Source organism: Piliocolobus tephrosceles, chromosome 11 (genome assembly GCF_002776525.5).
Source record: "Piliocolobus tephrosceles isolate RC106 chromosome 11, ASM277652v3, whole genome shotgun sequence".
Lineage (NCBI taxonomy): Eukaryota > Metazoa > Chordata > Mammalia > Primates > Cercopithecidae > Piliocolobus > Piliocolobus tephrosceles.
Window position 1 is genome coordinate 91,696,113 of NC_045444.1, and position 25,011 is coordinate 91,721,123.

The following is a 25,011-nucleotide window of genomic DNA, read 5'->3' on the forward strand; positions in this document are numbered from 1 at the left end:
TAAAATATTTAACTTATTACAAATCTATATTAATTTACTGTTTAAAAATTGTCTGATTTACAAGCCAGTCTGATCCTCATCTCTTTCATTTCTCCTCCTCAGTGCCAGATGAAAGCAAGATTCACTCATTGGCTGAACACAAATCGGGTAAGAAATTCCTTGTAACTGACTGTATTCCCCTTCCTGGAAATCACTGGCTGTGTTTTAGTAGCAGTTGGAACCTGTTTCTATGCACTAGTCACTGAAAGGCTTTCTAATTAATACATGAGATGTCTCTGACTTCCACAAAGATGAATTATTGCTTGGCTGTGTGTATCGTGGCATAATGTATGCTGACTCAGAATGTTTGGGAGCAAAGAATAAAGATTTCCAAAAATATATATAAAAAACCAAAAATCTTAAATCTGTACTTCAGCTGAACACTTAAAAAAAATTGCAAGAAAACCCAAGAAAGTTCAAGACTCTTTCCCATGATGGCTTTCATATTTAAGTGGTAGGACAAAGGATTCCAGAATAAGAAAGATATGGTCATTTTTTTCTCCTCAAAAAAGAATAGGATTTTTTTTCTTTTTTTTTTCTCCTGTCATCAAAATGGATTGTTCCAGGGATGTATGCATTATTTTTCTTTAGAGACATGAATGAGCTCCCTAGACATTCTCTAGAAAGTCCACAAAAATTTCTAAGCATCTCTTAGGTCTTTATCATGTGTGAGTTACCTTCACTTACAAAATCCAAGCTGTTTCTTCATGGCCAAGTAGACTGCCTCCTACTCCTTTTTCCTTCCTCCATCATCATTTATTCACATTAGTTGAAAATGTTTAAAGCTACTAAGCTAGCAAATAGTGGAGTAATCCCTTTCTTCTAGGGACACATTATTTTGGGGGAGAAAATGTCCATTTTGCTTGTAGCATTGCCCCTCCAAACAACAGAAGGATTATGATTTGCTGACATCACTCCGTTGGTGAAACAAAGAAGTCTTTCCCATCACCCAGTGTCTCCTGTGTTTGTGTGCCAATTATGTTTTTAGCAGTAAGTGGCCTTGTTGCCTCATTACCTCCATCATGTTCCAGGGCAAGATTATGATTTTTTTTCTTTCTTCTTTCTCCAGATTCTCTTGTGATAACAGCAGGGAAGGGCTGGTTCACAACTCTTAGATTTTTTTTCTTGCTTTTCCTAATAAAAAGCCTAAGAAGTTAGATCTGTGAAAGAAGAGATTTCTGTGGGAGTGATAAATTGCCACATGCTGTTTGTTCCCAGCATCCTCTTCCATTAAATTCTCTACTACTGGACATATTTTTAGGAGCTTCAGAAGGAAGTTATCATGACCAGGGAACCCCAAGAATAATCTATAACATCTTCATCTTAAATGCATGCTACTGCTTGTAGTTCATATATATATATATATATATGTATGTGTGTGTGTGTGTGTGTGTGTATATAGAATAATACCTGAAGATGAAAAGTCTTTTCTGTGTGTTGGGATAGGCTTTAAGGCAAAAAGTTGAAGTCCTTTTCCTTTTCCAGAATGTTTATCTACTTGGTTTTTGAAAATGAGCAAATAATAAATTTTCTGGCTTTTTCCAGGAAATCAAATCTTATTCTCATCTTAATTTCCAAGCACACTGCTACTAGGTGGCAATTAAAAGTTTGTCACTCTTTTAAGATGAGAACTTTGTCATCTTTTATGTTGGCATAACATTTTATGTAAATTTCAATGATCTGTCTTTGCATAGTGTGATATAAAAATATTAATAAAGAACTATGCTAAGCGCAAAACTTGAAATAATAACCTTCCAAAAACATTTTAGTCAAAAATGGCAGAATTTTAAAGCCGTCACACAGGTTCATTGCAAATTCCATATGGCAACTTCACTTTAGCTGATAGAAATAGTTCCAGCAGTCTTTATGTCACATGAACCACACTGTTTAAATACATCTGATGTTTTAAAGAATATTGCTGTTACTAATGTACTGTTATTCCAACACGCACTATTCTTATATTTTTAAGTACTATTATAACATATCACTACTTCACGTTTCTCATTGGGCATCTGTAGAAATGCTGAAAAATAACCAGACACTTGATAACTTTGGAGCAAAAGTGGCCTGCAATGAAGAGGGCTAAACAATCACCGAAAATCATATACTTTAGAGTCACATTAAATGAGAGCATCTTGTAAAACACTAGAGACGGATCTGAGAAAACACAAAGCAGCATTAGAGGAAAGTATTCAACTAAGGTTCAAAATTTATGTACTCTAAGAACATACTGTTCCCCATTTTTTGTTTTTTTGGTTTTTGATTTTGAGACAGAATCTCCTTCTGTCACTCAGGCTGGAGTGCAATGGCATGATCACAGCGCACTGCAGCCTTGACATCCCTGGCTCAGGTGATCCTTCCACCTCAGCCTCCCAGATAGCTGGGACCACAGGAGCATGCCACCATACCCAGCTAATTTTTATTTTTATTTTTATTTTTTTGTAGAAATGGGATTTTGCCATGTTGCCCAGGTTAGTGTCAAACTCTTCTGGGCTCAAGCAATCCACCCGCCTTAGCTTCCTAAAGTGCTGGGATTACAGGTATGAGCCACAGAGCCTGGCCACTCCCCCAATTTTTTACATTTCTTTCTTTTGGAAAATTAGTCTTGAATCATAATGATCCTCAGGAACTCATCCCTCACGTAAAACGTAGTTCCCCTCTGTGTGTTGCATTTATGTGAAGGGATGTCTCGTTGGGATTTGGTGGTGGTGGCGGCGGCAGCTGCAGCAGCAGAGGGATAAGGGTTCTCTTGATTGTAACAACCTCTTTCAGTTACAAAATCATTTTTAAATTCATCTAAATTCACCTGTAGTCTCAGTCGGCTACAGGTCATCTGTGACCACTAAGCAAGTTACCAGATCGTATTTTAACTTACAAATCTCTACTTACCTCACCATTGTTAAAAGGAATCACTTAACTTCTTTTTGTTACAATATTGCCCCCTTTCCCAAATTCTTTCTTCAGATCTTCAGAATATTTAGGTTAAAATATGATTTTTTTTTTTTTTTTTTTTTTTTTTTTTTTTGAGACGGAGTCCTGCTCTGTTGCCCAGGCTGGAGTGCAGTGGCACAATCTCTGCTCACTGCAACCTCTGCCTCCCAGGTTCAAGCAATTCTCCTGCCTCAGCCTCCTGAGTAGCTGAGATTACAGGCACGCGCGTGGTGCCTGGCTATTGTTTTTTTTATACTAAGAAGAGTCTCTCACTCTTTCTCTTTAGCTATAGAAATGTGAGCAGCTTTTATACTATCCAAGACCAACAGGAAGTTAAACAAATTAAATTGTATATACTGACCTAAATCTGTCATCCAGCCTCTTATTCGAGACGACATTCAACATTTTAATAAATTCATCTGAGTTAAACTTTCTTGAGTCAGCTACTTAGTCTGTAAAGAGCCATTTCGTGTCAAGTTCCATCTGTTGGTCTGGCTTGGGTACCTCCCAAATTTGTGACAGTATTTTTGGCACCCTTTTCTCGGCTTAATTTTTAAATGGTTGATACTTCAGAGCTCAGATCCAATCAAAGGCCCAGGTAAAATAAATCTTTCTAACATTTTTGGCCCAAAATGTAGTGTTCTGGAATTAATCCAGTGTTCTTGAGATTTCTCTGAGGACCTATTTCAGGGGTTTCCCCAAAAGGGCATTGCATCTCATTACCTTGGCAAGGAAGATAGCAGGATGATTCTCCTGTTTCTGAGCTGGTAGAATCCTTCTCCACATATGAGAGGTATTTAAGTCTATGGTATGGTAAGACCTGCCCAGAGAAGTTAGAAATAAAATACCCTTTGTTTGGTTCCTTGAAGAAAAATCACAAGTTTCATAGAGCCCTGAAAAACCAAAAATATCTTTAACCTCTTTCTTTGTTTCACTCATTGAACTCTGACAAAATTCAAATTCTAGCAATGGCTGGAGAAAAAAAAAAAGAAAAATGTATGTTTTAAAAATAAAACCATTTTTAAATGATTTAAATATTCTGAGGGAACATTAGGATCCAGAGAAAATGACATCAAATTTAGCACAGCTTTTTTATTATTATTATGCTTTAATTTTGGTTAAACTCAGGGTCTTAACATGTGTCTGAGAAGGAATTCGTCCTTATTTTCTTTCTGTCTACTAAAATGACACCTCAACCAATAGTTTAATGCTCCTTTACGTTCAGACAGAAAGGGCTTATAAATTTTACTTTTTTTAGTGTCTTCTTTTTTATTTTTATTTTTATTTTTTTTGTTTTGATTTACTGCTTGGAACTGTTTTAATATGTATTGACTGTCTGCAGAGATCTTTGCTGACCCAGCTCTTTAAGATGATGCAGTACTGAAGAAAGCCGATGAGTTCTTCTTTATGAGCTCTGACATATTAATTAGCAAAATGGACTAAAAAGCTTGGCTATTTCTGTTTTAATTTCTTATATTCTCAAACACCTGTCCATATAGCTGTAAAACGGGCAAGTCTGTGAAAGTAATGGTTGGCAGCAAGTCCAGACCTTTTCTGAGACAACTTTATCAGTTAATGAGCAAGTACTCATTAACAATCTAGGGGGCTATCTCTATGTGAGGCCACTAAGTATGTTTGGTATCCTCACAGTTTGATGAAAAAACTGAAGCTCAGGGAATTTAAATACTTGATCTTGGCTGGACGCAGTGGCTCATGCCTTATTCCCAGCACTTTGAGAGGCCAAGGCAGGTGGATCATTTGAGGTCAGGAGTTTGAGACCAGCCTGGACAACATAGTGAAACCCCATCTCTACCAAAAATACAAAAATTAGCTGGGCATGGGCGCCCACACCTGTAATCCCAGCTACTTGGGAGCCTGAGGCAAGAGAATCGCTTGAACCCACGAGGTGAAGGTTGCAGTGAGCCAAGATCACACCACTGTGCCCCAGCCTGAGCAACAGAGCACACAAAAAAATTAAAAATTAAAAATTAAAAAACTTGATCTCCAGCTGGTAACTAGTTTGGGGTAAGGATATGAACCCCAGTATTGTATGGTGGAGCTTATGCTTTGGGGCAATTTATATTTCACTAGCATGTGCTTTATGCCCACATTCCAAAGACAGAGAATGCAGGAGTAAGACACAGCCCCTACATGACACACACATATCAAGATATCTGATACATCTTTACTTACATTGTGTAAGCTCAGCCAGCTGAACCGGGAACACAATAGCTATAATTTCTCTACCAAACTACTGTAGTTCCTTGAGTATGAGAGGGACATCTAATCTGATCATTCTTGCCTTTGTTTCCTTACATGTATGTGTGCATATGTACATGTATAGGAATGTGTGGGCCAAGTTGAGAGCTGTGTGAGAGAGAAGATGTGCATTAGATGTGTATGAATTGTAGCAAAGGCGCATGTGCAGGTAATGTGTATCCTTATAACAAAGGCCAAGAGTTTAGTATGCAAATTACTTCCTTTTCAGTGTCTTACATTTTGTTCTAAATGCAATGTGTATAAACCTCAAATCTAGAGTGTTCAAATGTGGCCTAAGAAATTTCTAGATCCTTGCAAAAGAACAGAGCTTTCAAAACCATAGGGTGATTGGATAGTCACTTTAATTCAAGAGTAGTGAGTTATTAAATGACATTTCATAAATTGTGTTGAGTCTTATTCCAGACTTTCATAGAATATTAAAATTGAAATGTGCATTTACATTTTGGAATGCCAGTTATGGCCATTTTAAAAATATTTACATCTTCTAATTGGATTGCAAATTTTCATGAATTGTTATGGTTATTATTGATGCAGAGCTAAAATTTTCAAGTTAGTGGTTAGTGTACTTGAACTCTTTCTTTTCGCATCAACTCATTAAGATACGACAGCATCGTTCTCTATTTGGACAAACATCTTTATTGGATGCTTTCTAAGCTTTTGTCATTTGTTATGTTGGATAAATATAGCTTTAGACACAAGAAATATATACATTTCTCACATGCTGCAGCCTTGGTTTATATTTCCATAGGATTCAGGAAGTTGTCACAAAGAACTTAGCAATATGTCTAGTGTTCTTCCTATACAAAGTTGATTGTGAAGCAACTCTGATATTTCCACATTTGCAAAAAAATTACTGAATAATGTGGTCTCTAAAATTCAGTGAATCAAACTGAATTAGAAACAAATATATCAGTCTTTTTAATAAAATTATTTACTCCTCAAATGTGGAGCTAGTTTATGCATCTCTAAAATTCATGAGTAAAAAAGAGACAACGTATGTTTCCAAATCAAATTTCAAAATAAATAATTTTGGTTCCACTCATGTTTACTAAATGCCCAGTCTGCAAGAGATACTGTGTTAAGTGCTGAGATACAAAGTAAAATAAGACATGTTCTCAGCCTTATAAAATGTTTATAATGTGGTAGAGGAGAAAAAATACAAATGCCTAATTCAGTATTTGTTTGATACCCTCATGTTAAAGAGTTCAATGCAAAAACCTCACAGAGGAAATACTGCTTAATTCCATTTGGAATTGGGGATGGCTGTCAGGTTTCAGAAAGGATGTGCTTCCATAGCAGGATCTGAAAGCAAAATAGAAATTGGAGATATAGAAAAGGTCAATGAGCCAACACATTTCAGGCATCTGAAAAGTCCTGAGAACATGAAACATCGTGGTATATTTAAGAAACTCTAAGCAGTTCAGTGTGGCAGCAGTACAAAGGGAAAGTGATGAGATATCAAGTTGAGCCAAGTAGGCAAAGATTAGGCCATACAGACTCCCAAAAAAGTGCCGTTTTATCCCATAGGCTCAGATAATCTAAACAGATTAAAGAAAAGAGGTCACTTTTATGTTCTAGTAATATCAATCTTTTGACTGTAGGAACCTGAAGGGACGCCCCTCCCCCTCCCCCTCCCCCACCAAAAAAAAAGGAGAGACAGACTAATAGTCCAGATAAGAGATGATGTTGGCATAAGTGTCAGTGATTAGCAATGGAAGGGGAAAGAAAAGTAAGAAATATTTAGGCAAGAAAGCTTTGAGTATTTTTTTAAGTTAAATTTAATGAGTAAGTAAAAAAGGGTATCCAACTTGATTGTCATTGTACTTGTCACTTATCACTACAACTATGCTGCATAATAAAACCAACAGGAAACATTTATTTCTTGATCACATATCTCCAGGTATACTGGAATTTGCTGATATCTCCAGTATTTGGATTTAGCTCCAACTTTCAGGTTAGGACCAGCTTTTCTGCAGGTGTTGACTAGCGATTTCCTGCAGCATTTACTTCTTGATAACAAGAGTGAGAAGATAGAGACAGGGTAGATAGACACTTAAGAGTGAAGTGTATTAACACAAAGGCTGTGGCCGCCCCCCCGCCCACCCCCACACACATACATACAAAGGAGGCCACGGAGCTGATGGAGGAAATGCTGGGACTGTGTGTCAGTGCTGACACACCCATGGCTATACGCTTGGTCTTCTTGGCCTTAGCTGGGCTGGTGGATGGGAAGCCAATATGGATCACCTTGTGGATGGGTGCGAAGAGACCAAATTTGGGCAGGCACTGGAAGTACCTGGGGAAGCAGGAGAGACTCACAGTACTGTCATGGCCCCACAGCTTGGAGCCTCCCCTACCTCCTCTGCCTCTTCAGAGCCCAGCAGAAGGAGAGAGAGAAGCCTCCTTGGGGTTCCATTACCTACACTTCAAGATGGAAATCTTTCAGATGGATAGATGACGAAGGTAGTAGAGGGCAAGGATGATTGAGAGTAGAAGGAAGAGTGACAGGTTAGCATGAGCTGTGCAGGAGCAAGATTCCATATGAGCAAAGTGCAGAAAGTGAAAATGAGGAAAAAGGACCAAGTTGGATCTCCTTCTCACCCTGACCTCCATGATATGGGTGTGAGAAGCTTCAATTGAGAAAGGTGCTGAGAAAGTATAATTCGTAGTGGAGAACTGAGGTGATTTGAAAGAAGAGGTTGGGTTGAAAATGAACAGTATTTTGTCAACCATGGAAGGATAGTTGGACTCAAGAAGGCAAGGTGGAAGAGTCTAGGATGAGGGGAGAAGTAGGACAGCTAGTCACATTGGAAGACACACAGAGTGGTATCATAAGGCCAACAGCACAGGAAAGAGCAGGTGACCGGGTCTCATATCTTGGAAGTGACTGAGATCAGCAGTAGTGATGGGGTTGCGTAGATGGCGATGTTTTTGGTGAATAAAGAAAAAACTTGGGTCAGTTCAGACTCAACGGTGGCCTAGATGAATTATTTCTTTAAAGATTTCCTGTGTCTGATGAATGAGGAGATCAAGAATTTCCAGGAGGAAATGGTCCCAGGTTTACAGAAGGTTTGAAAAGATGACTTATTTCCACTAGGAATGGGAGGTAAAACAAGCATAGATTATCTTTCTAGAAACTTAACATCAAGGGAAAGGAGAGAGATATATCTAGAGAAGATAAGAAAAGTTGTTTTTATTGTTCTATTTTATCTTATTAATGAGAAACACTGAATCATGTTTATAGAATGAAAGAAAAGAGATATTTGTAAGGAGAAGATGGATTGGGAAAGAAGCAATTTTTTAAGGAACTGGTTTAAGAGTGTAGTTTTGTAGTAGTTGGCCTTGGCAAGGATGAGCGTTGGGTGTAGGGAAGGTGGTAGGGGTGCCTGTGTTATAGATAAATTTGTAGGCAGAGGAGTGGGAATTAAAGATGTTAATTGTTGGCTGTGCATGATGGATCACGCCTGTAATCCCAGCACTTTGGGAAGTCAAGGCAAATGATCATTTGAGGTCAGGAGTTCCAGACCAGCCTGGCCAACATGGTGAAACTGCATCTACTAAAAATACAAAAATTAGCTGAATGTGGTAGCAGGCACCTGTAATCGCAGCTACTTGGGAGGCTGAGGCAAGAGAATTCTTGAACCTGGGAGGCAGAGGTTGCACCGAGCCGAGATCGTACCACACAGCATTCCAGCCTGGGTGACAAGAGCAAAACTCTGTCTCAAAAAAAAAAAAAAAAAAAAGTTAATGGTCTCAATTTTCTAGATGATGTCAGATCTGTATATAATTACATTATAGGGTTGATAACAGACTGCCAAAGAAAAGAAGAAACGCTATAGATAATAAGTAACCCATGTTGGGGTATGTTTAAGGCACTGAAGCAAAATTGGATGGAGAACTAGGAAAAACCTATGTTTCACATACACATACCCATACACATTCATACACATCCACACACACTATAGTCAAGGGTCTGGTTGTGGATTAACTACAATTACTTCCTAAAGTAAAATGTTTCTTATCATTTCCGATTATATTTCCAATTCTCTACTTATAGTGAAATTACAGAATACAAGGATTAAATGTAGTATTTTATGTGTCTATTACAACCAGACTACTTGAAAGAGTACACTGAGGCCCAGAGAGAGGAAGTGAACCTCATCAGAGGCCCAGCTATTGAGCAACAGATCCCACGCTCCGATCTGTTGACTTCTATTTCAGCAGTCTCATACTTGGTACCATGAGCATTACTGCAACCAGTTTTGCCTGATTTAATAACCTAAACCATCATTAAAATCCCCCAAATTTCCCTATACTCAGCATGAATAATAGAAAGATTTGTTTGGCATAGCACTGATAATTTTTCTTTTAAGCTTTTTCTGTTAAAACCTACCAGAATTTAATAAGTTTCTACATACAAAAAATCTTTATTTTGTTCAAAATTTGTATATACTTTGTAAGTCTATAGTTGCTACTCATTATACTTTTTAGCTGTATTATTGTGTTTTCTTTCTTTTTAACATAAATGCACAGGAGAAATTATTTCTGAGCTCTGATGGAATGTATTGATATGGCATATTTTGGTATATATTTGTCTGCTTTGACCTCATATATTGATATTTACATTACAGAATTCTCAGTAGCAAAACTCTTCATTATCCTATCTTTCTCATTATTCATAATTTGACAGTTTATCCTTGGAGATAAAATTTACTGTGCTTCAATGTGCATTGATTTAGAAAATTTATAGTTTCTAAAATTTGTTGAATTGTTTGAATAAATGAAAAATAATTTTATAAAGAGAAGAGGGTATTTTTATGTACATCAGATACTTCTAATATGGCTGATCTCTCAAACTTCACTCTCCGTGGGTAATATATGTCTTATATATTTAGAAAACAGTGGTTTAGAAGTGACAATTCTAATTGTGCTTCTAAATGCCAGAGTGATCATCTGAGTTAAAAAATGTTAGTAAGCGATTACATAAAGATTGATAAATCCAAAGTGAATGTTTGACATCAAAACTTTACTGTAGGCTGAGCTATCTACACCCAACTTAGGATCAGCTCTGCAGCTGGAGAGGAACAAGAGTAGGAGCCACACAAAGCAGTAATGAACTTAAAAATTACACTAAAATGCCATAATCAGAATTTCATTATATGAATTTGGATGTACCATGGGTAGAAATAAATCACATTCTTGAAAACATAATGACTGAATAATAACTGAATTTTAACCTACAATTTTAACATTAATTCTATCTTTTTTCTTCTATATTTGGCTGTAGGCTACCATCAGTACACGTTTTGCAATGAGAATATTCTAATAAAATCATCGGAGTCTATACCTAGTAGCTTTACATAATAGCAGGCCCTTATGAAGGATAGATTTGGAAAGAGCTAGAAAGATTTTCAGTCCCCACCTAATTATTTTAGAAAGATTTACATTGAAACTTGGAATTTAAAATTGCTCTTCTAAAGAAAGATATTTTATGTGTAAATTAGTTGTAGAGAAACTTAAAAAAAAAAAAATCTAAGATGCTCTGATTCCCGTGACCGAGGGAGATTATAAGCTACCTACTTGCAAGACCTTTCATTTTAAACATCTTTGGAAAATCTAGTCTGCCAGCGTTCACTGAATGGCTATCTAGCCATTCTAGCAATGTTTTAAATCTTAAGATTTTTCAAGTAAATCTTAGCTGACACGTAATATTGGAAGTACACATTAAAAACTCAACCTGGGAAATCTGAAGGTGAGCTCTTACATAATGGACCTCCCAGTCTATGTTGAATAATGTATATCAAGCTGAAATTTTATTTTTAAAACCTGATAAAGTTATAATATTGCCAACTAATGTTGACAAATATTTTAGGATGTATTGGTTTTCATAATATTGCTGTTACTTCATGTAAGATGAAGGGTGTGTAGGTGTACGCGTTTCAAACATGAATTGAATACTGTTTACTGGAGGTAAGAGGAAGCCTTAAAAGAAATATATTTCAAGAAAAGTGTTGCCTCCTTACAAAGCGCTCTTTTGTTCCTACAGTGAGGCTCCAGTAATGTGATGAATTTCAGTATTATTAACCAGTTATACCAACGCCTCCGTCACCTTGTCATGACCTGCCCTTCCAGCCTTGTCTTTTGCCACCATCACCCTCTATCTACAGGTTCCCAACTCCCCGCTACTCACAGTTACTCGCTAATCATATTTTGCCCTTTCATGCCTCGGAGCCCCAGTTGAACTCTTGAAGACACGCCTCCCAGAGAAACCTTCCCCTGCTTTCTCAGGCAGGCTTTCTCTTGGTGCCCAGTATTGTTTAACTTCTAGTGACTCTAGGTTCTCTTCTTTCATACTTTTCTTGCCTTGACTCACACTTCTGCTCCAGAGCCTGTCAGTTCCTGTAAGAGATAGGGAGAAAAACAGTTTTTTCTATTCTCACACATACAACACAGAATACTAAGCACAGCACAGAATGCTTCAATTCTGGTCACCAAAATGTGTGTGGTTTTCCCCCGCACACTAACCAGTTCTCTAGTGGACAGCAACTCTCTGTCCTATAATTCAATTCAAGTCTGACACTGTCTACCTGACGATAGAGTCAGATCCCACAGATTAAGCTCTTAGTTCCACAAGCCTGTCCCATTCAAAGCCAGTCCCAAGTCCTAAGCTGTGACTCGGCCTCTGACCAGCTGTCATTCACAGTTCCCGTGACTCTCCTCAGGTTCAATTAATACTCTAGAGTAGCTCACAGAACTCAGGTAAATGATTTACTTAGGCTTACTTAATTTATTATAAAGAGCATTGCAAAGGATACAAACGAAGGGCTGGATGGAAGAGATGAATAGAGCAAGATTGTGGGAAGGTTCTAGGAGCTTTCATGCACTCTCTGGGTGCACCACCCTCCACGCATCTCCGTGTGTTCAGCAGTCTAGGAGCTTTCCAAACCCTGTCCTCTTGGGTTATTACGGAGGCTTCCTTACGTAGTTAGGATTGATTACATTATTGGTCCTTGGTTAGCAACTCAACTTTCAGCCCTTTTTCTCTCTCTGGGGCTTAGAGGGTAGGACTGAAAGTTCCAACCCTCTAGTCACTTCGTTGATTCCCTTGGCAGGCAGCCCCAAATCCTGAGGCTATTTAAGAGCTCTTGTTCATCAGTCATATTATTAACATTTAAAGATATGTCACTTTGGAGAAACAAGGGTTTTAGGAGCTGAGTGTCAGGAAATGAGAGGAAAACCAAATATGTATTTTATATTACGTATCACAGGCTCAAAGATCCCTCTCAGGCTGTTTTTGTTTAATCTCCTTTGGTCAATAGTCATGGCTCCCTTATATTATTAATATTCCCCAAATCCACCTTTTTTTCATATAGAAAGGAAAACTCTGTTATCTGTTGCATAGAGGGAGGCAACCAATGATAAACTCATTTAGTAAGCTAATATTTATTGAACATGTACCGTATACCAGGCTCTTTGCCAGCTACTACAAATACAAAGTGGTGTAGAATATGGATTCTACCCCTAGGTTTCTCACAGTTTAGTAGCAACAATAGGAATACAAACAGTGGCAATACCATGTGCTTATGTATAAATGCAAATGCATAGAAAAAGTAATAATGGTTATCTTTATTGAGGAGGAAGATTAGGGTTGGGGGTCAAAGGGACCTTCTGCTTTATCTGTAGTGTTTGAGTTTTACATTCAGACTATATTTAATGTACTATTTAGGTAACAATTTATGGATTGAAAAATAACATTTTTAAACATAAACCATCACATACAAAACCTAGTAATAGAAATATTGTACAAATGGAAGGATTCAGCATGGGGACTGGCAAAGATTGTGGGCAGAAGAACCACAGGAAAAGGGAGTTTCTAGTTTCTGGGAAGGAGATGAAAGCTTGAATCCCTGAGTCATACTGGAAACCTGTTTGGGAACCTATTTGCAGCACAGAAGTATTTTGGAAGAAAAGAGAATGGAGAAAGGCTTAACCATGAGATGTGTCATTTATGGGTTGCTGGAAAAGAAAAAAAACCCATAAGGAAAAACGTAATTAGGGAATATTAAACCCCCTTGTCAATTTTTGGTATCCTAGAGGGCAAAAACTTAGTCCTAGTAATTTATGTAATAAGGTACCCATGCAATGCCATGTACAAAAAGTCCTTTTTTAGAGGCCCACGATGCCTAACTGTATCCAATAAAAACAGACTTACTTATAATTAGGGGGTTAATGAAGAATTTGTGTAATGAAAGAGAAAACTTAAAGGAACCTAGATTACTTCTTGCTAAAATAAGCAAATGGCAAAATCATTCCCACTCTACTGATAATTAGAAACCACATGCCCCTACAAAACAGCTTACAGATTCCACCCCATCAAAAGAGAACAAAGCCATTCAAAGTTACCTTTTGAATGAAAACGCTTTTATTAACCAATCAGTTTTTTTAAAAAAGTGCATACCTTTTTAAACCAAGCAAACCAAACCACAACTGCGAAAGAAAAAAAAAGAAAGACAGTTTGGTTTTAGTTTTGTAAAATACCATGGCATGCCCTCAGTGAGCTGTGAGAGATATTTAGAAATACTGGCATCAAACTGGTGATGGAGACATTTTACTGCTGCACTAACAGGCGTCACAGAAAATACTACTCTAGGTTGATTTAGTAGTCTGGTGGCCCATACCCTATTTTAAATGGTTTATATGAGCAAACACTCTTTATTTTGAAAAATTATATATTTAAATTAATGTACATTAGTAAAAGTCTGTTTTTTCACTTACAGCACTGCTACATGTTTTTTGCAAATAAAATTTTTGTGCAAAAACTGTGAGTTTTTTTAAGGAAATAAGAATGCAAAATGCTGTATGAAAATGGCAGAGTATTATAAAGTGGTAACACAAATTGTTGAGGTTTGAAAAATACTGATTAATTCTGTAAGCTTCTATCAGCATTTCCATAGTTTCTATCATGCTTCTTTACAAAGTTCAGGGAATCTTAGTTTGAGCAGGGGGCTCTACCAAGACCTTCAGGATACATAACAATGACCTACACCTCGGGTCCCTTTTCCTGTCCGTAGTCAAATGCCTTCATTTCTGGTTGAACACTTTCTTCTTCCATGCAAGAAATGTACAAAGCTTCACCTTTTACTAACTATAAACTTCTCTCAATCAAGTCTAACTTGAGTTATATTTTCAAATATAGTCCCCCAACAGTCCTTCATTGGAGAGGGAAACATAACAGATGCAATGGTACACTTCCATGTGGGCCTGGAAAGCCTTGCCAGATGCAGTCAGCTTTGACTTTTTCCTTTCTTAAGCCCTGACATTTACCAGCAGGAAATCAGGTTGATCCCATGAGAATACATCCCAAAGCCTCACTTGCTACCCTTTCCCAAGCCACCATCACCTGGAGAGCTTCAGTGAGGAGAACTCGCCTCAGGCCTTTGCACATGCATTCCGTCTGCCCAGAATGATCTTCCACTCTGTATGGCTAATTCACTCTGATTCAATTCTCAGGTCAAATGTTCTTTCTTCAAAGATAATTTACAACTATCTAAAATAGTCACCCAACAAGAAGCCAATTTCTCTCACCTTACTATTTACTTCCTTATAGAGCTAATCACAGTCTGTAGGAAGTGTGTGTACATTTATTGATGTATGTAACCTACTGTCTGTTTCCCCTACCTCCAGAAGTGAGCTTCATGAAGGCAGAGATTTGTATCACCAGTTCCATGAGCAGTGTATGGCACACTGCAGGCATCCTTTACATAGTACTTACTAAATCTTTTTTCTTGATATGTCTTTTTGCATATTTTTGCTCTCAAACTTTCTGTATCCTTAAGCTTTATATGTATGTCTTGTCCTAGTAAATAGCTGGATTTTGTTTTGAAGTTCACTGTGACAACCTGAATTGTAACTGGGGTTTAACACATTTACATTTATTGCAATTACTGGCATATTTAGGTTTATGTTTTATTTTCAGTTTTATATTTGGACCTCTTTTTAGTGACCTTTTTTTCCTCTCGTCATTTTAGGCTGAATTGCTTTTTAATCCCATTTTTTTCCTGATAATGATTTGAAAATTATACACTACATTTTTGTCGTGCATACCTAACAAAATCTAAAATTAGTCTGTATCTAATCCTTCTCCCAAACAATACAAGGAACGGAGAACCCTTTAGCTTTCCTTACCCACTTCCAATTTTTATATGATTTCCATTTTGTTTTCTTTCTTATTTTTTTGGTCCCACAAATTACATATTTATTTCAATGTTTTATGCATTCAGTATTTGTTCAGACTTACCCAAGTATTTACCAATTTCTTAACTCGCCATTCTTCTTTGAATCTCTGCCTTACCGCCTAGGTCTTTTTCCTCCTTCTGAAGTGTGCCTTCCAGATATTCTTTAATGCTAGTCTAATTATGACACTGTTTTGTTTATTAGAACATGTATTTTCCTTGGCAACTAGTTTTTGTTGGTTATATGATGTTAGACTCATAGCACATTGGAGATCTTCTTCTATTGTCTTATGGTTTCTGCTCTGAAAAGTCAACCATCAGTCTAATTGGCTTCTCTTTACCTTTGATAAGTCTTTTACCTCTGGTTACTTTTAAATTCTCTTTGTCCTTGATGTTCACTTTCACTACAGTCTAGGTTTTGGTGTAGATTTCTTTATATTATCCTTCTTGGTGTATGGTATGACTCCTATGGCTTTATATTAATTTTTTTTATCACTTCTGGGATGTTATGGCTGTCACTATGCCTCTTGCTCATTCTGTCTTCTCTTTGTGGAATTCTTACTATTTAGTAAAATGATTTTTAGGCCATACCCTCTCAACCATGTGTGTTAAATCCTTTTTGATATTTTTCTGTCTCCTTGACTCTGCACTCTATTCTGAGTACAAGTTGAGTATCTCTTATCTAAAATGGTGGAGACCAGAAATGCTTTGAATTTCAAATTTTTCTGGATTTTGGAATATTTGCATATACATAATGAGATATTTTGGGGATGGGACCCAAGTCTAGACATAAAAATCATTTACATTTAATATACATATTGTACACATAGGCTGAAGATAATTTTATATAATATTTTTACTAATTTGTGCATAAAACAAAGTTTGTATACATTGAACCATTAGAAAGCAAAAGTGTCACTATCTCAGCCACCCATGTACTCAATCTGTGGTTGTTTGGCATCACCATCATTCCCAACTCTGAAATTATATGCTACCATTAGGCAATCATTTTTTATACTTACACACATGAGTAGTTAATGACAAAAAATAGAAACACCATTAATACAGTAAAAAATAATGTGTTCAGGTAAAAAAGCAGCACAGTGGCATCACCAGAATACCTATGTCAGCTGCTCAACAACAGCAACAACAAACAATGGCATGTGAGGTCACGTGTGGAATTTTCCACTTATAGCATCATGTCAGTGCTCAAAAGTTCTGAATTTAGGAGTATTTCAGATCTTGGATTGTTGGAATAGGGATGTACAACCTGAACTAATTTCTCCAGACCTATCTTCTAGCTCCAGTTTAGTGTCTAAATCTCACATCTCTGCTGACTCTCATTCATGGTGACTTTTTCTTTATGAGTTTGGTCATTTCCATTTGCGAGGACAGATTTGGTTGGTTTTAATGTATGAGAATCTTGGGGAGCCTGATTTACATGTGCCTTTCTTCAAAGAGGATTTAGATTTGCTTCCTCTGGAGTACTGGCGGGACACTGCTAACCTGGGATCACTTTCATATAATTTCTTGTCTGACAGTTTAATTGATTGGGAGAAAATAAATTTGATTTAATATCTCTAAGAGGTCAGTATTATGGTTGCAAGTTCTCAAAGGAATATGGTGATTTTTTTTATTGTTGTTTTTCCTATCTAGATGAAACATATTTTCTTAGATGGCTTTGCTTAAGGAAATGTATCAGGGAATGAGGCTTTTCAGCCCAGTCTTCTGCTAAGGTTGTAAGCCCCTTGAGGGTCACTGCTTTAACTCTCCTACTTTTGGCTTTGACTCCCAGATCCTCCAAGATAGCACCATTGTGTCCCTCCCCAAACTGCAGGTTCCTAGATTCAGCATTTACGTAAAAGGCAAAATCTCAAATTGCAAGTTTACTTGCCTACCATCACTCACTCTTGGTTTTTCACTTGTTTTTTGCTTGTTGAAGGGCTTTCCTTAAGGATTTCCCTTAATTTCATATGAACAAATCAACCCACTTAAATGTACATTTTTAATCTATCCAAGATCTATTTGTGGCATGTGAGGTCATGTGCAGAATTTTATTCATATTTTGAGGATTGATATATTATTGGAAGCAGAAGTCTAGAGTCTAATAGTTGTTTGTTAAATGAATGAATGAATGCATGAATGATTATTCTTTGTAAAAGACTGAATTCAAATAAACCATTGGGTTTAATGCAGATTTAACTCTCCTACTTTTGACTTTGATTCCCACATCCTCCAAGATACCACCGTTGTGTCTTTGCAGAATGAGTGAACGAATGAATGAATGATTATTCTTTTGAAAGGACTGAATTCAAATAAACCATTGTGTTTAATGCAGATTAGAGCACATATGAAGCCATACATGGCTTTATTTCATTGGATCTCTTTTGACAAGACAATCCAATATAAAATACTCCTGAGAAATATACAGAAAACCATATGACAAAAGAACAAAGTGGGAAGTGATGGTCATAATATGCTGAGAAAGTTTGAAATGGAAAATTCCTTTCAATAAGAAACCACATAATAAAAAGTTCTCGTTATATTTGTAGTTACAAGCTATGGTTTATTACTCTGTCTAGAGACTCTTGTAATGATTCATTGTTATAGGAAGAAATAGAATAGGGTTCACAAAGGAGCTTTTATCAGATTATAATGTACCCTATCGTAAAGTGGGGAAAAAGAGTCTTCTCTGGCTATTTGTAGTCCTTGCCCATGTGGGCCATGGATCAGATACTAATTAGAATTCTTTTTGAACCCCTGGAATGCTCTTCAGAGTGAATTCCGTGTCATGACCACACTTGAAGAGTAGTGCATGAGAAGGCTGTTTGATAAGTCCTTTAGGTACTAAAACAAATCAAAACCAGTCCTATTTATTCTGACAAAAGCCTCTCTCCTCATATGTTCTCTGCTTTGCACCAAATGGTTTTTGGCTTTTCATCTTTCTAAAGTCTAGATATCCTAATACTTCTGTGGAATTTTTGTGGTACTTACCAGTCATGTAAGACTGTTACCATAGAGTAAGTGGTGAGTTTGGCAAAGAGAATGGATTGAGAATTTGGATCAAGACAGCCTGTAGTCATATTGCTGAAGAGCTACCTTTCCTACTGGAGTTTACAAGGGTTAGGGAAACCCCACTATTTCTCTAGGATACTACCTTGGTCAACTTAAGTAAAACAGATGATTACTAGTTACGTATTGTAGCTGAAGATATTAGTAGGCTTTTATTTTTCTTCTTCTTTCTCTGTATTTTTTCTCCTTTGTTTCTATAAATTAAAATTTCTGGGCATGGCATCCAGAACTGACTTTGCACACACAATACCCTTGGCTTCAAGGAGGTCATGGATTTGGATCATCTCCCAGATTATACATCTGCCCCTCTAGCTTGCATTTCAGAGCATATGGCTGTAGCAGAGGGGGCAGATTACCAATCACCTCTGTGTTGTTTCAAAAGCATAAGAAGGAGGAAGCACCTTTTCCTATGACCATAACGTTGTTACTTGAGTGTTAAAAGACAACTATTTTCTTGTGAATTGTCTTCAGTGAGTTAAGATGCATTCAGTGCACTGCAGTCATAGAAGTCACACTAAGCACTATGTAGGGGAATACATGACATGAAAAGTCCTGACCTCTGTTTTTGGGAACTTACATATCAGTTGAAATGGCTATAGCAACACCTGCAAAGAGGGACAACCCACAGGGTCCATTGATTGCTTTACATTTTATTCTCAGGTGCTGACAAATAATTTTTCTTAAAAATCTTATTTCTGGATGTGAGTACGTACTGGAGCAATCAATTCATTTCAGAGTATATCAGCCATCAGGGCTTCTTTTGAAATTGCAGGCATTGAAAATTCTGGAACTAGGCATAGAATCCTACCAAAAGACAATATAGAGGTAGATTGAAAGCCCAAGGTATTGCCATGGGGGTAATTCTTTATGAATCTGGAGAAATATCAAGAGTAAGAAAAGATGAAGGAAAAGAGGTGGATATTAGAGAAGATATGTTATTCCCTTTTCTAAGCTCCTCTGTGTTCTGAATCTATACCCAACTATTTCTTTCAGAGCCTTGTTCAATTAGTTAATGGTTCATTCTCTTCTGTCTTCAGATTTTCTCTCTTCATTGGCTCCTTCCTTTAATCCCAGGAGGAGTAATCAAGGTGACAAAGGTGGTGGGGCAAAAACAGTGGGAGTATATGGAAGTAGCAAGGAACATAAGAGGAGGTCCAAGCAAAAGCAGTAGATAACTGTCAGTGCAATCAGAACTATGTCCTGAAAGTCCTTGCCAAGGAGTTTTACTTAATCATTTAAATAGCAAACAGAATGAACATTTTAAAGTAAAATTATGTTATTTCACTTCTTATAAACCTTCAGTATGGAACAATTATATGTCCACATGCAAAAAGAAAAGGAAAAAGAACCTCCATCTATACCTTGCACCATATAAGAAGCTAATTTGACATGGTTCACAGATCTTAAATGTGAGCGCTAAAACGATAAAACTTCTAGAAAACAAATGGGAGAAATTTTAGTTACAGTGGGTTAAGCAGAACTTTTTAGAGCACTAAAACCAGGAAGTACAAAAAAATCAACAAATTAAATCTTTTGAAATTAAAAATGTTTACTCTTCAAAGGATACTATTGAGAAAATGAAAAGACAAGTAACAGACTAAAAATATTTGAAAAACACATATCCAACAAAGGATTTGTATACAGAATATATAAAAGTTCTGAACCCAAGGAATTGCCAATATTTAAGGATAAGCAAAGGTACAAGTAGACTATTTACTAGGTTATTTTAGACAAAGAGTAATGAGAAGTGAAAGAAGATTGTTAGAGAGAATAGGACACAAATGATAAATGAGTTATAAAACACGTGGCAGAGACAGGTGGATAGGACTTGACACTTTCTTGTATTTGGAAATAAGAGATAGGAAGGACCCAAAGCTGACCTGAGACTTGTAGGCTAGAACATCAGAAGAAAGGTAGTGCCTTTAATAGAAAGAATCATAAGGAAGGGTCAAGTTATGAGAAAGAAAATAAGAGTGGAGCTCCAGAGAGATCAGTCAAGGTTAGCAATACAGATTTAGAAGTCATCTGCATTAGAGGTGGTAGTTGAATATTGAATTTGTCCACAAGATTGCACAGATTAAATTAAGTAATAATTCTTTGACGGGGGTAACAGCCATTAGTTTTTTTGGTTAACTAAAAGCCTAAGATGAAGGCAAAAGCAGTTACTAGAGTTAATGATCAGTCTCATTTTTGCTATTATCATGTTCAGTGGTTTGAAACAACTAGAATTTTTCTCTGAAAATTAGCAGCTGTATGGAAATGCAAAGTTTCTAGCAGTTACAAATGGGATACTAAGTTAAATTGACATATATTTATAGAGGATCTTAAACACAAAAATGAGACATTTGTTCAAGTTTTTAAGTATTAGTGAGACATGAGAGCATAGAAGTCATACAATGAAATTTGCACTGATTTTGTGAACATAATCTTACGATTTCTTTTAAAATGCAATTACATGCTTTATTTAAATCATATTAGTTGTCTGTTTTGATCAACTGACAGAAGTCAGCTTATCCACATTTTTCCACTCAGTAAAAATAAATTTTGAATAAATGATGATATGGTCTTCCTAAAGTAATTAATAACACAAATATAGTGTTTTCTTTTTTTATTTTCCAGTTTTCGTCTTCAGAGATTCATAGAAAATTTTTGTTATTATTTGAAAATTTGTTTTACACACATACATATAAAATTACAGGTTTGCAAAACGTGATTTCATTTTATCTATTGTAAACTGGTAATTCCTGTTACATATGTGATCATAAACCTCAGTTTGCCTACTTCTTGCTTGTGTTTGCTGGCATTAATGCTGAAGTTTTGACAGATTACTTTAACCTTTGCTTTCCTCGGAACAACCAGAGAAAAATATCAACAATGAAACTGCATAGAGGTAGCACCAATAGCTTACTTCAAATAAATTAATACTTCATTTTTAAGGCAAGAATGGTAATTGGTTCTATACTATTAGCCTCAGTGGTGTGAACATAGAGTTTCATCACATTATTGTGTGTAAGATATATTTACAAGAGGCTTAGACAAAGCAAGGACTTCCAAGATTAAGCACAAAATGTCTATACACACATGAGCCTTCAGGGAAGATTGGGGTGATACATGGAATCGATGCACTTTCTAGTTGGAAGATCTGATCATCAGTCTCTAAATGTTAGTAATCATTTGGGTTATTTACTTTTGAAATTAATGTGAAGGGCTCTGTAGCTTCTTTTTCTTCCTTGGGTTTTGATGTGCTCATGTAATTTGGACATTGCTTTTCTACCTACGAATGGATGATTTCTGATATGTGTAGATTAGGGTGAAATCTCAAGTGCTTTTTGATTTTCTACTTTCAGAGAAAAAGTAGAAATTGCTGCTGATATACCGAGACTTCACCGAAGAGAAGTTCAATGTAACATAATTATTTTGAGATCACTTCTCGTTGTTCTGTTCACAAAAAGGAAAAACAATATATTATAGGAAAACATTAGTAACAAGAGAGATATCTTAATTTTTAAATTAATATTCAGTGTTCTTTTTAACACAGTAGCTATTAGGTGCAAGTTTTATGCTATTGTAGTAAAGTTAAAAGATTATTCAAATCTTTGGAATTTTCAAAGGTGAATTTTATCAAATACATATTTTTAAATGGGCTATCAAGTAGAGTTTAGAAATCCTCTGTTCATACAGATTTTTATCATTTGGGTACTTTATCTGTGATATAAAACATAAATCTTGAGAGAAGGGCTTTTGATTTTTGTTAAAAGCAGCGTGCACATCCTATAAGGTATCAATCAGAAGACTCATTAGAAACATCATACTAAAAAGTTAAAATGTTTCTTATACTAAGATTATATCACCAAATCCTTGAAAAGACATAGCTTCTTATCATATTGTTCTTTGCCTTTTAGACTTCCATTTCAAGGAAGAAAAAGTAATTTTTGACTAAATGTCTATTGATCTCATGTCTCCGAGATCCACCAAATAGAGTTTATTCAACACTAAAATGCAGTTACCTCTAGAATAAATTTTGAAAGCTGAAATGGAATTTGGCAACTGTTTAACTCAGCACAGAAAATCCACTGAATTTAGAACAAGAAGTAAAGTGAACATTATTTTATTTAATTCAAGATGCAGTTGTATTTTAAGAAGGCATAATAATGAGATGGCAACCCAAAATAAATAAATGAAAATGAATTCTGTTTTCTAAGCTCCTAACTCCATGCAAACATTATAGGTCAAAAATACAATTGTTGTAGTCTTAATTGGAGTCATAGCAACTTGTTGCTTAATTTATAATTTCCCTGTAGTCACATATACTGACATATAGTTTTGAGAGAGTTAATACATGGAAAATACTTAGCTTAGTGCCTAGAACACTGAAAGTACTCAGTCAGTGGTAGCAATTACTGTGGTGTTTGTTGCTATTTTCTATTGCATTCTTGTGCCTCTTTTGACCTGTCTCCCTTACTTCACTCTGACTAATTTCAAGAAATATGATTTTGGCTTAACTAGATTTGAACTACTGATTCTATTCTTTTAGCAATTAAAGGATTCTTTTCAATATTTGGTCTCTGATTCAACCAGGAAAGAAGAGATGAGAAATGGTGGTGTTCTTTTTGTTGATTTATCTGGAACCTGTGGTTTTCAGACTCAGGTTGAGGGAATATAAGTGATTTTCAATGAGATATGCCAGTTTTAGGGCTTGTTATTGACTTGCCCCTATAGTCAGGACTCTTAAAAGGATTTTCAACAAAAACAATCTCATCCTCAATCTTAATACACAAAAGAAGAAGACAATAAAAGAAAACAAGGCATTCCTCCCAAACAATCTGAAATATCTGCAGTTTATTTTTTCAGAATTTTTACTAAAACTCAAGCTAGTGTAGCTCATTTTGAAAATTTACAAATGCATACTTCAAACTTACTTTCAAAGGGGAAAAATCATTCTAAACTTCCCTGTTTCTTATTTTTCTTTTACAGTCCCAGTGCTATTTCTCCATTTCAGCCAACACTGTTAACAGGCTCTTTTAACATTTATACGCTCTCGCAAATTATGGCATAAAATCTATTTCTTGACTTCTTGCTATGTACTGATATTGTATAAGGTACTGTGAGGATCCACAAAATTAAAAGGCATAGATTTCAGAGAGGGTAAAACTTACACACGGGAAACAATTAAGAGCAAGTGATTTATAAACACTAACCTCTGATTGTGTGACACAGACAATAGGGCAACAGGGCTCAGAGATGGGCAAGATCAGCGGGGCTGTATTCATCAAGGAAGGATTTGGCTTGAGCTTCAGAAGGATTGGTTGGATTTGGATCACTATAGAAGAGAGGGGAAGGCAGCAGGGAGAGCAAAAGCAAGCTCAAAAGCAGAAATGTCATGCAAATGTCATGGTATGCCCTAATTTTAATGACTCCACAGTCCTATGAGGTGACTTTGATCTCATTGTAATTTGTATCAGCAGCAAAGGATTCGAGTTTACAAGCTGACTTCATTTAAAGAAAAGGAAGATGGGGGTGAAGATAAAATAAATACATTCAACAAATATAATAGTCAATAAAAATATGAAAATTTAAGGTTCTAGCTATTCTAAGCGTGTCCTTCAGTCTGATGCTTGGTTTTAAGAAGGTAAAATTCTTAGGGCATCATAAAGAACCTCAAACATTTAAGACAACTAATCTAATCTCTAAACCAGAGGAAGGATGTTTTTCTTAATACTGTAATAAAAGAGGCTGCCACCATATTTTCTATGGCACCAACTCTGTTGGTTATTAATCAAGTTCTTAGGCTAAACTTCAGGCCTTCTCTCATCCCGGGGCCTTTAGCTAGTGAGCCCTAGTGAACACAGCCATCATTCAACTCCTTGCCTTCTCCAGTGAGAAAGAATGCTGACACAGAAATGTTTTAGAGTCAACTGGAATAACTCATTAATACGAAGCCCAAGTAGGAACTGCTGATCATCAGGATCTGATCACAAAGTAAATTAGCAGTTGTGCATCACGACGTCTTGTGACATACATGCATTAGTGAAAGTAAATAAGCATGAAGACAGACCGATTAAACTCACTCATATAATTGGTTTTTGAGAACGCTTCCAATATATTGGGAGAAAAATAAGCATCAACTTGGAAATCAAATTGACTTTTTTTTTAAACACTGAAGAAAAGAATTGTTAGGGGTTTGAGGTAAAAGATCCTGGCAGAAGCCAGTATTGATTCAGATTACTGGTCAGCCCTCTTAAGATTCTGTGCTTCTCTGGGTGTTAAAAGTCCACTGGAAAAATAAGAGAAAGAAAATTGAGTTTCAAGGATGTAGAAAACTCTGATTTGAAATCAGGTGGAAAGTGCTCTAATGCCACTAGGGTTAGGAGGCAGTAATTTGCAGATAAAAAGTAAAAATACAGATCTGGAAGTTGTATATTTAAAAATTTGACTTCTGAGATATATGATGAGTACA

The 25,011-nt window shown here is 36.3% G+C and overlaps 1 protein-coding gene across 4 annotated transcripts in view; it reads left to right on the top strand.

The window, feature by feature from the left end:
• Positions 1-25,011, top strand: part of PARD3B (par-3 family cell polarity regulator beta) — a 1,041,361-nt gene that overhangs the window by 664,485 nt on the left and 351,865 nt on the right. For all 4 annotated transcript variants that reach the window (XM_026454609.1, XM_026454611.1, XM_026454610.1 and 1 more), the window contains one exon: positions 103-147. In XM_026454609.1, coding sequence (XP_026310394.1) covers positions 103-147 — 45 coding nt within the window. The remainder of the gene's footprint in view (positions 1-102; positions 148-25,011) is intronic.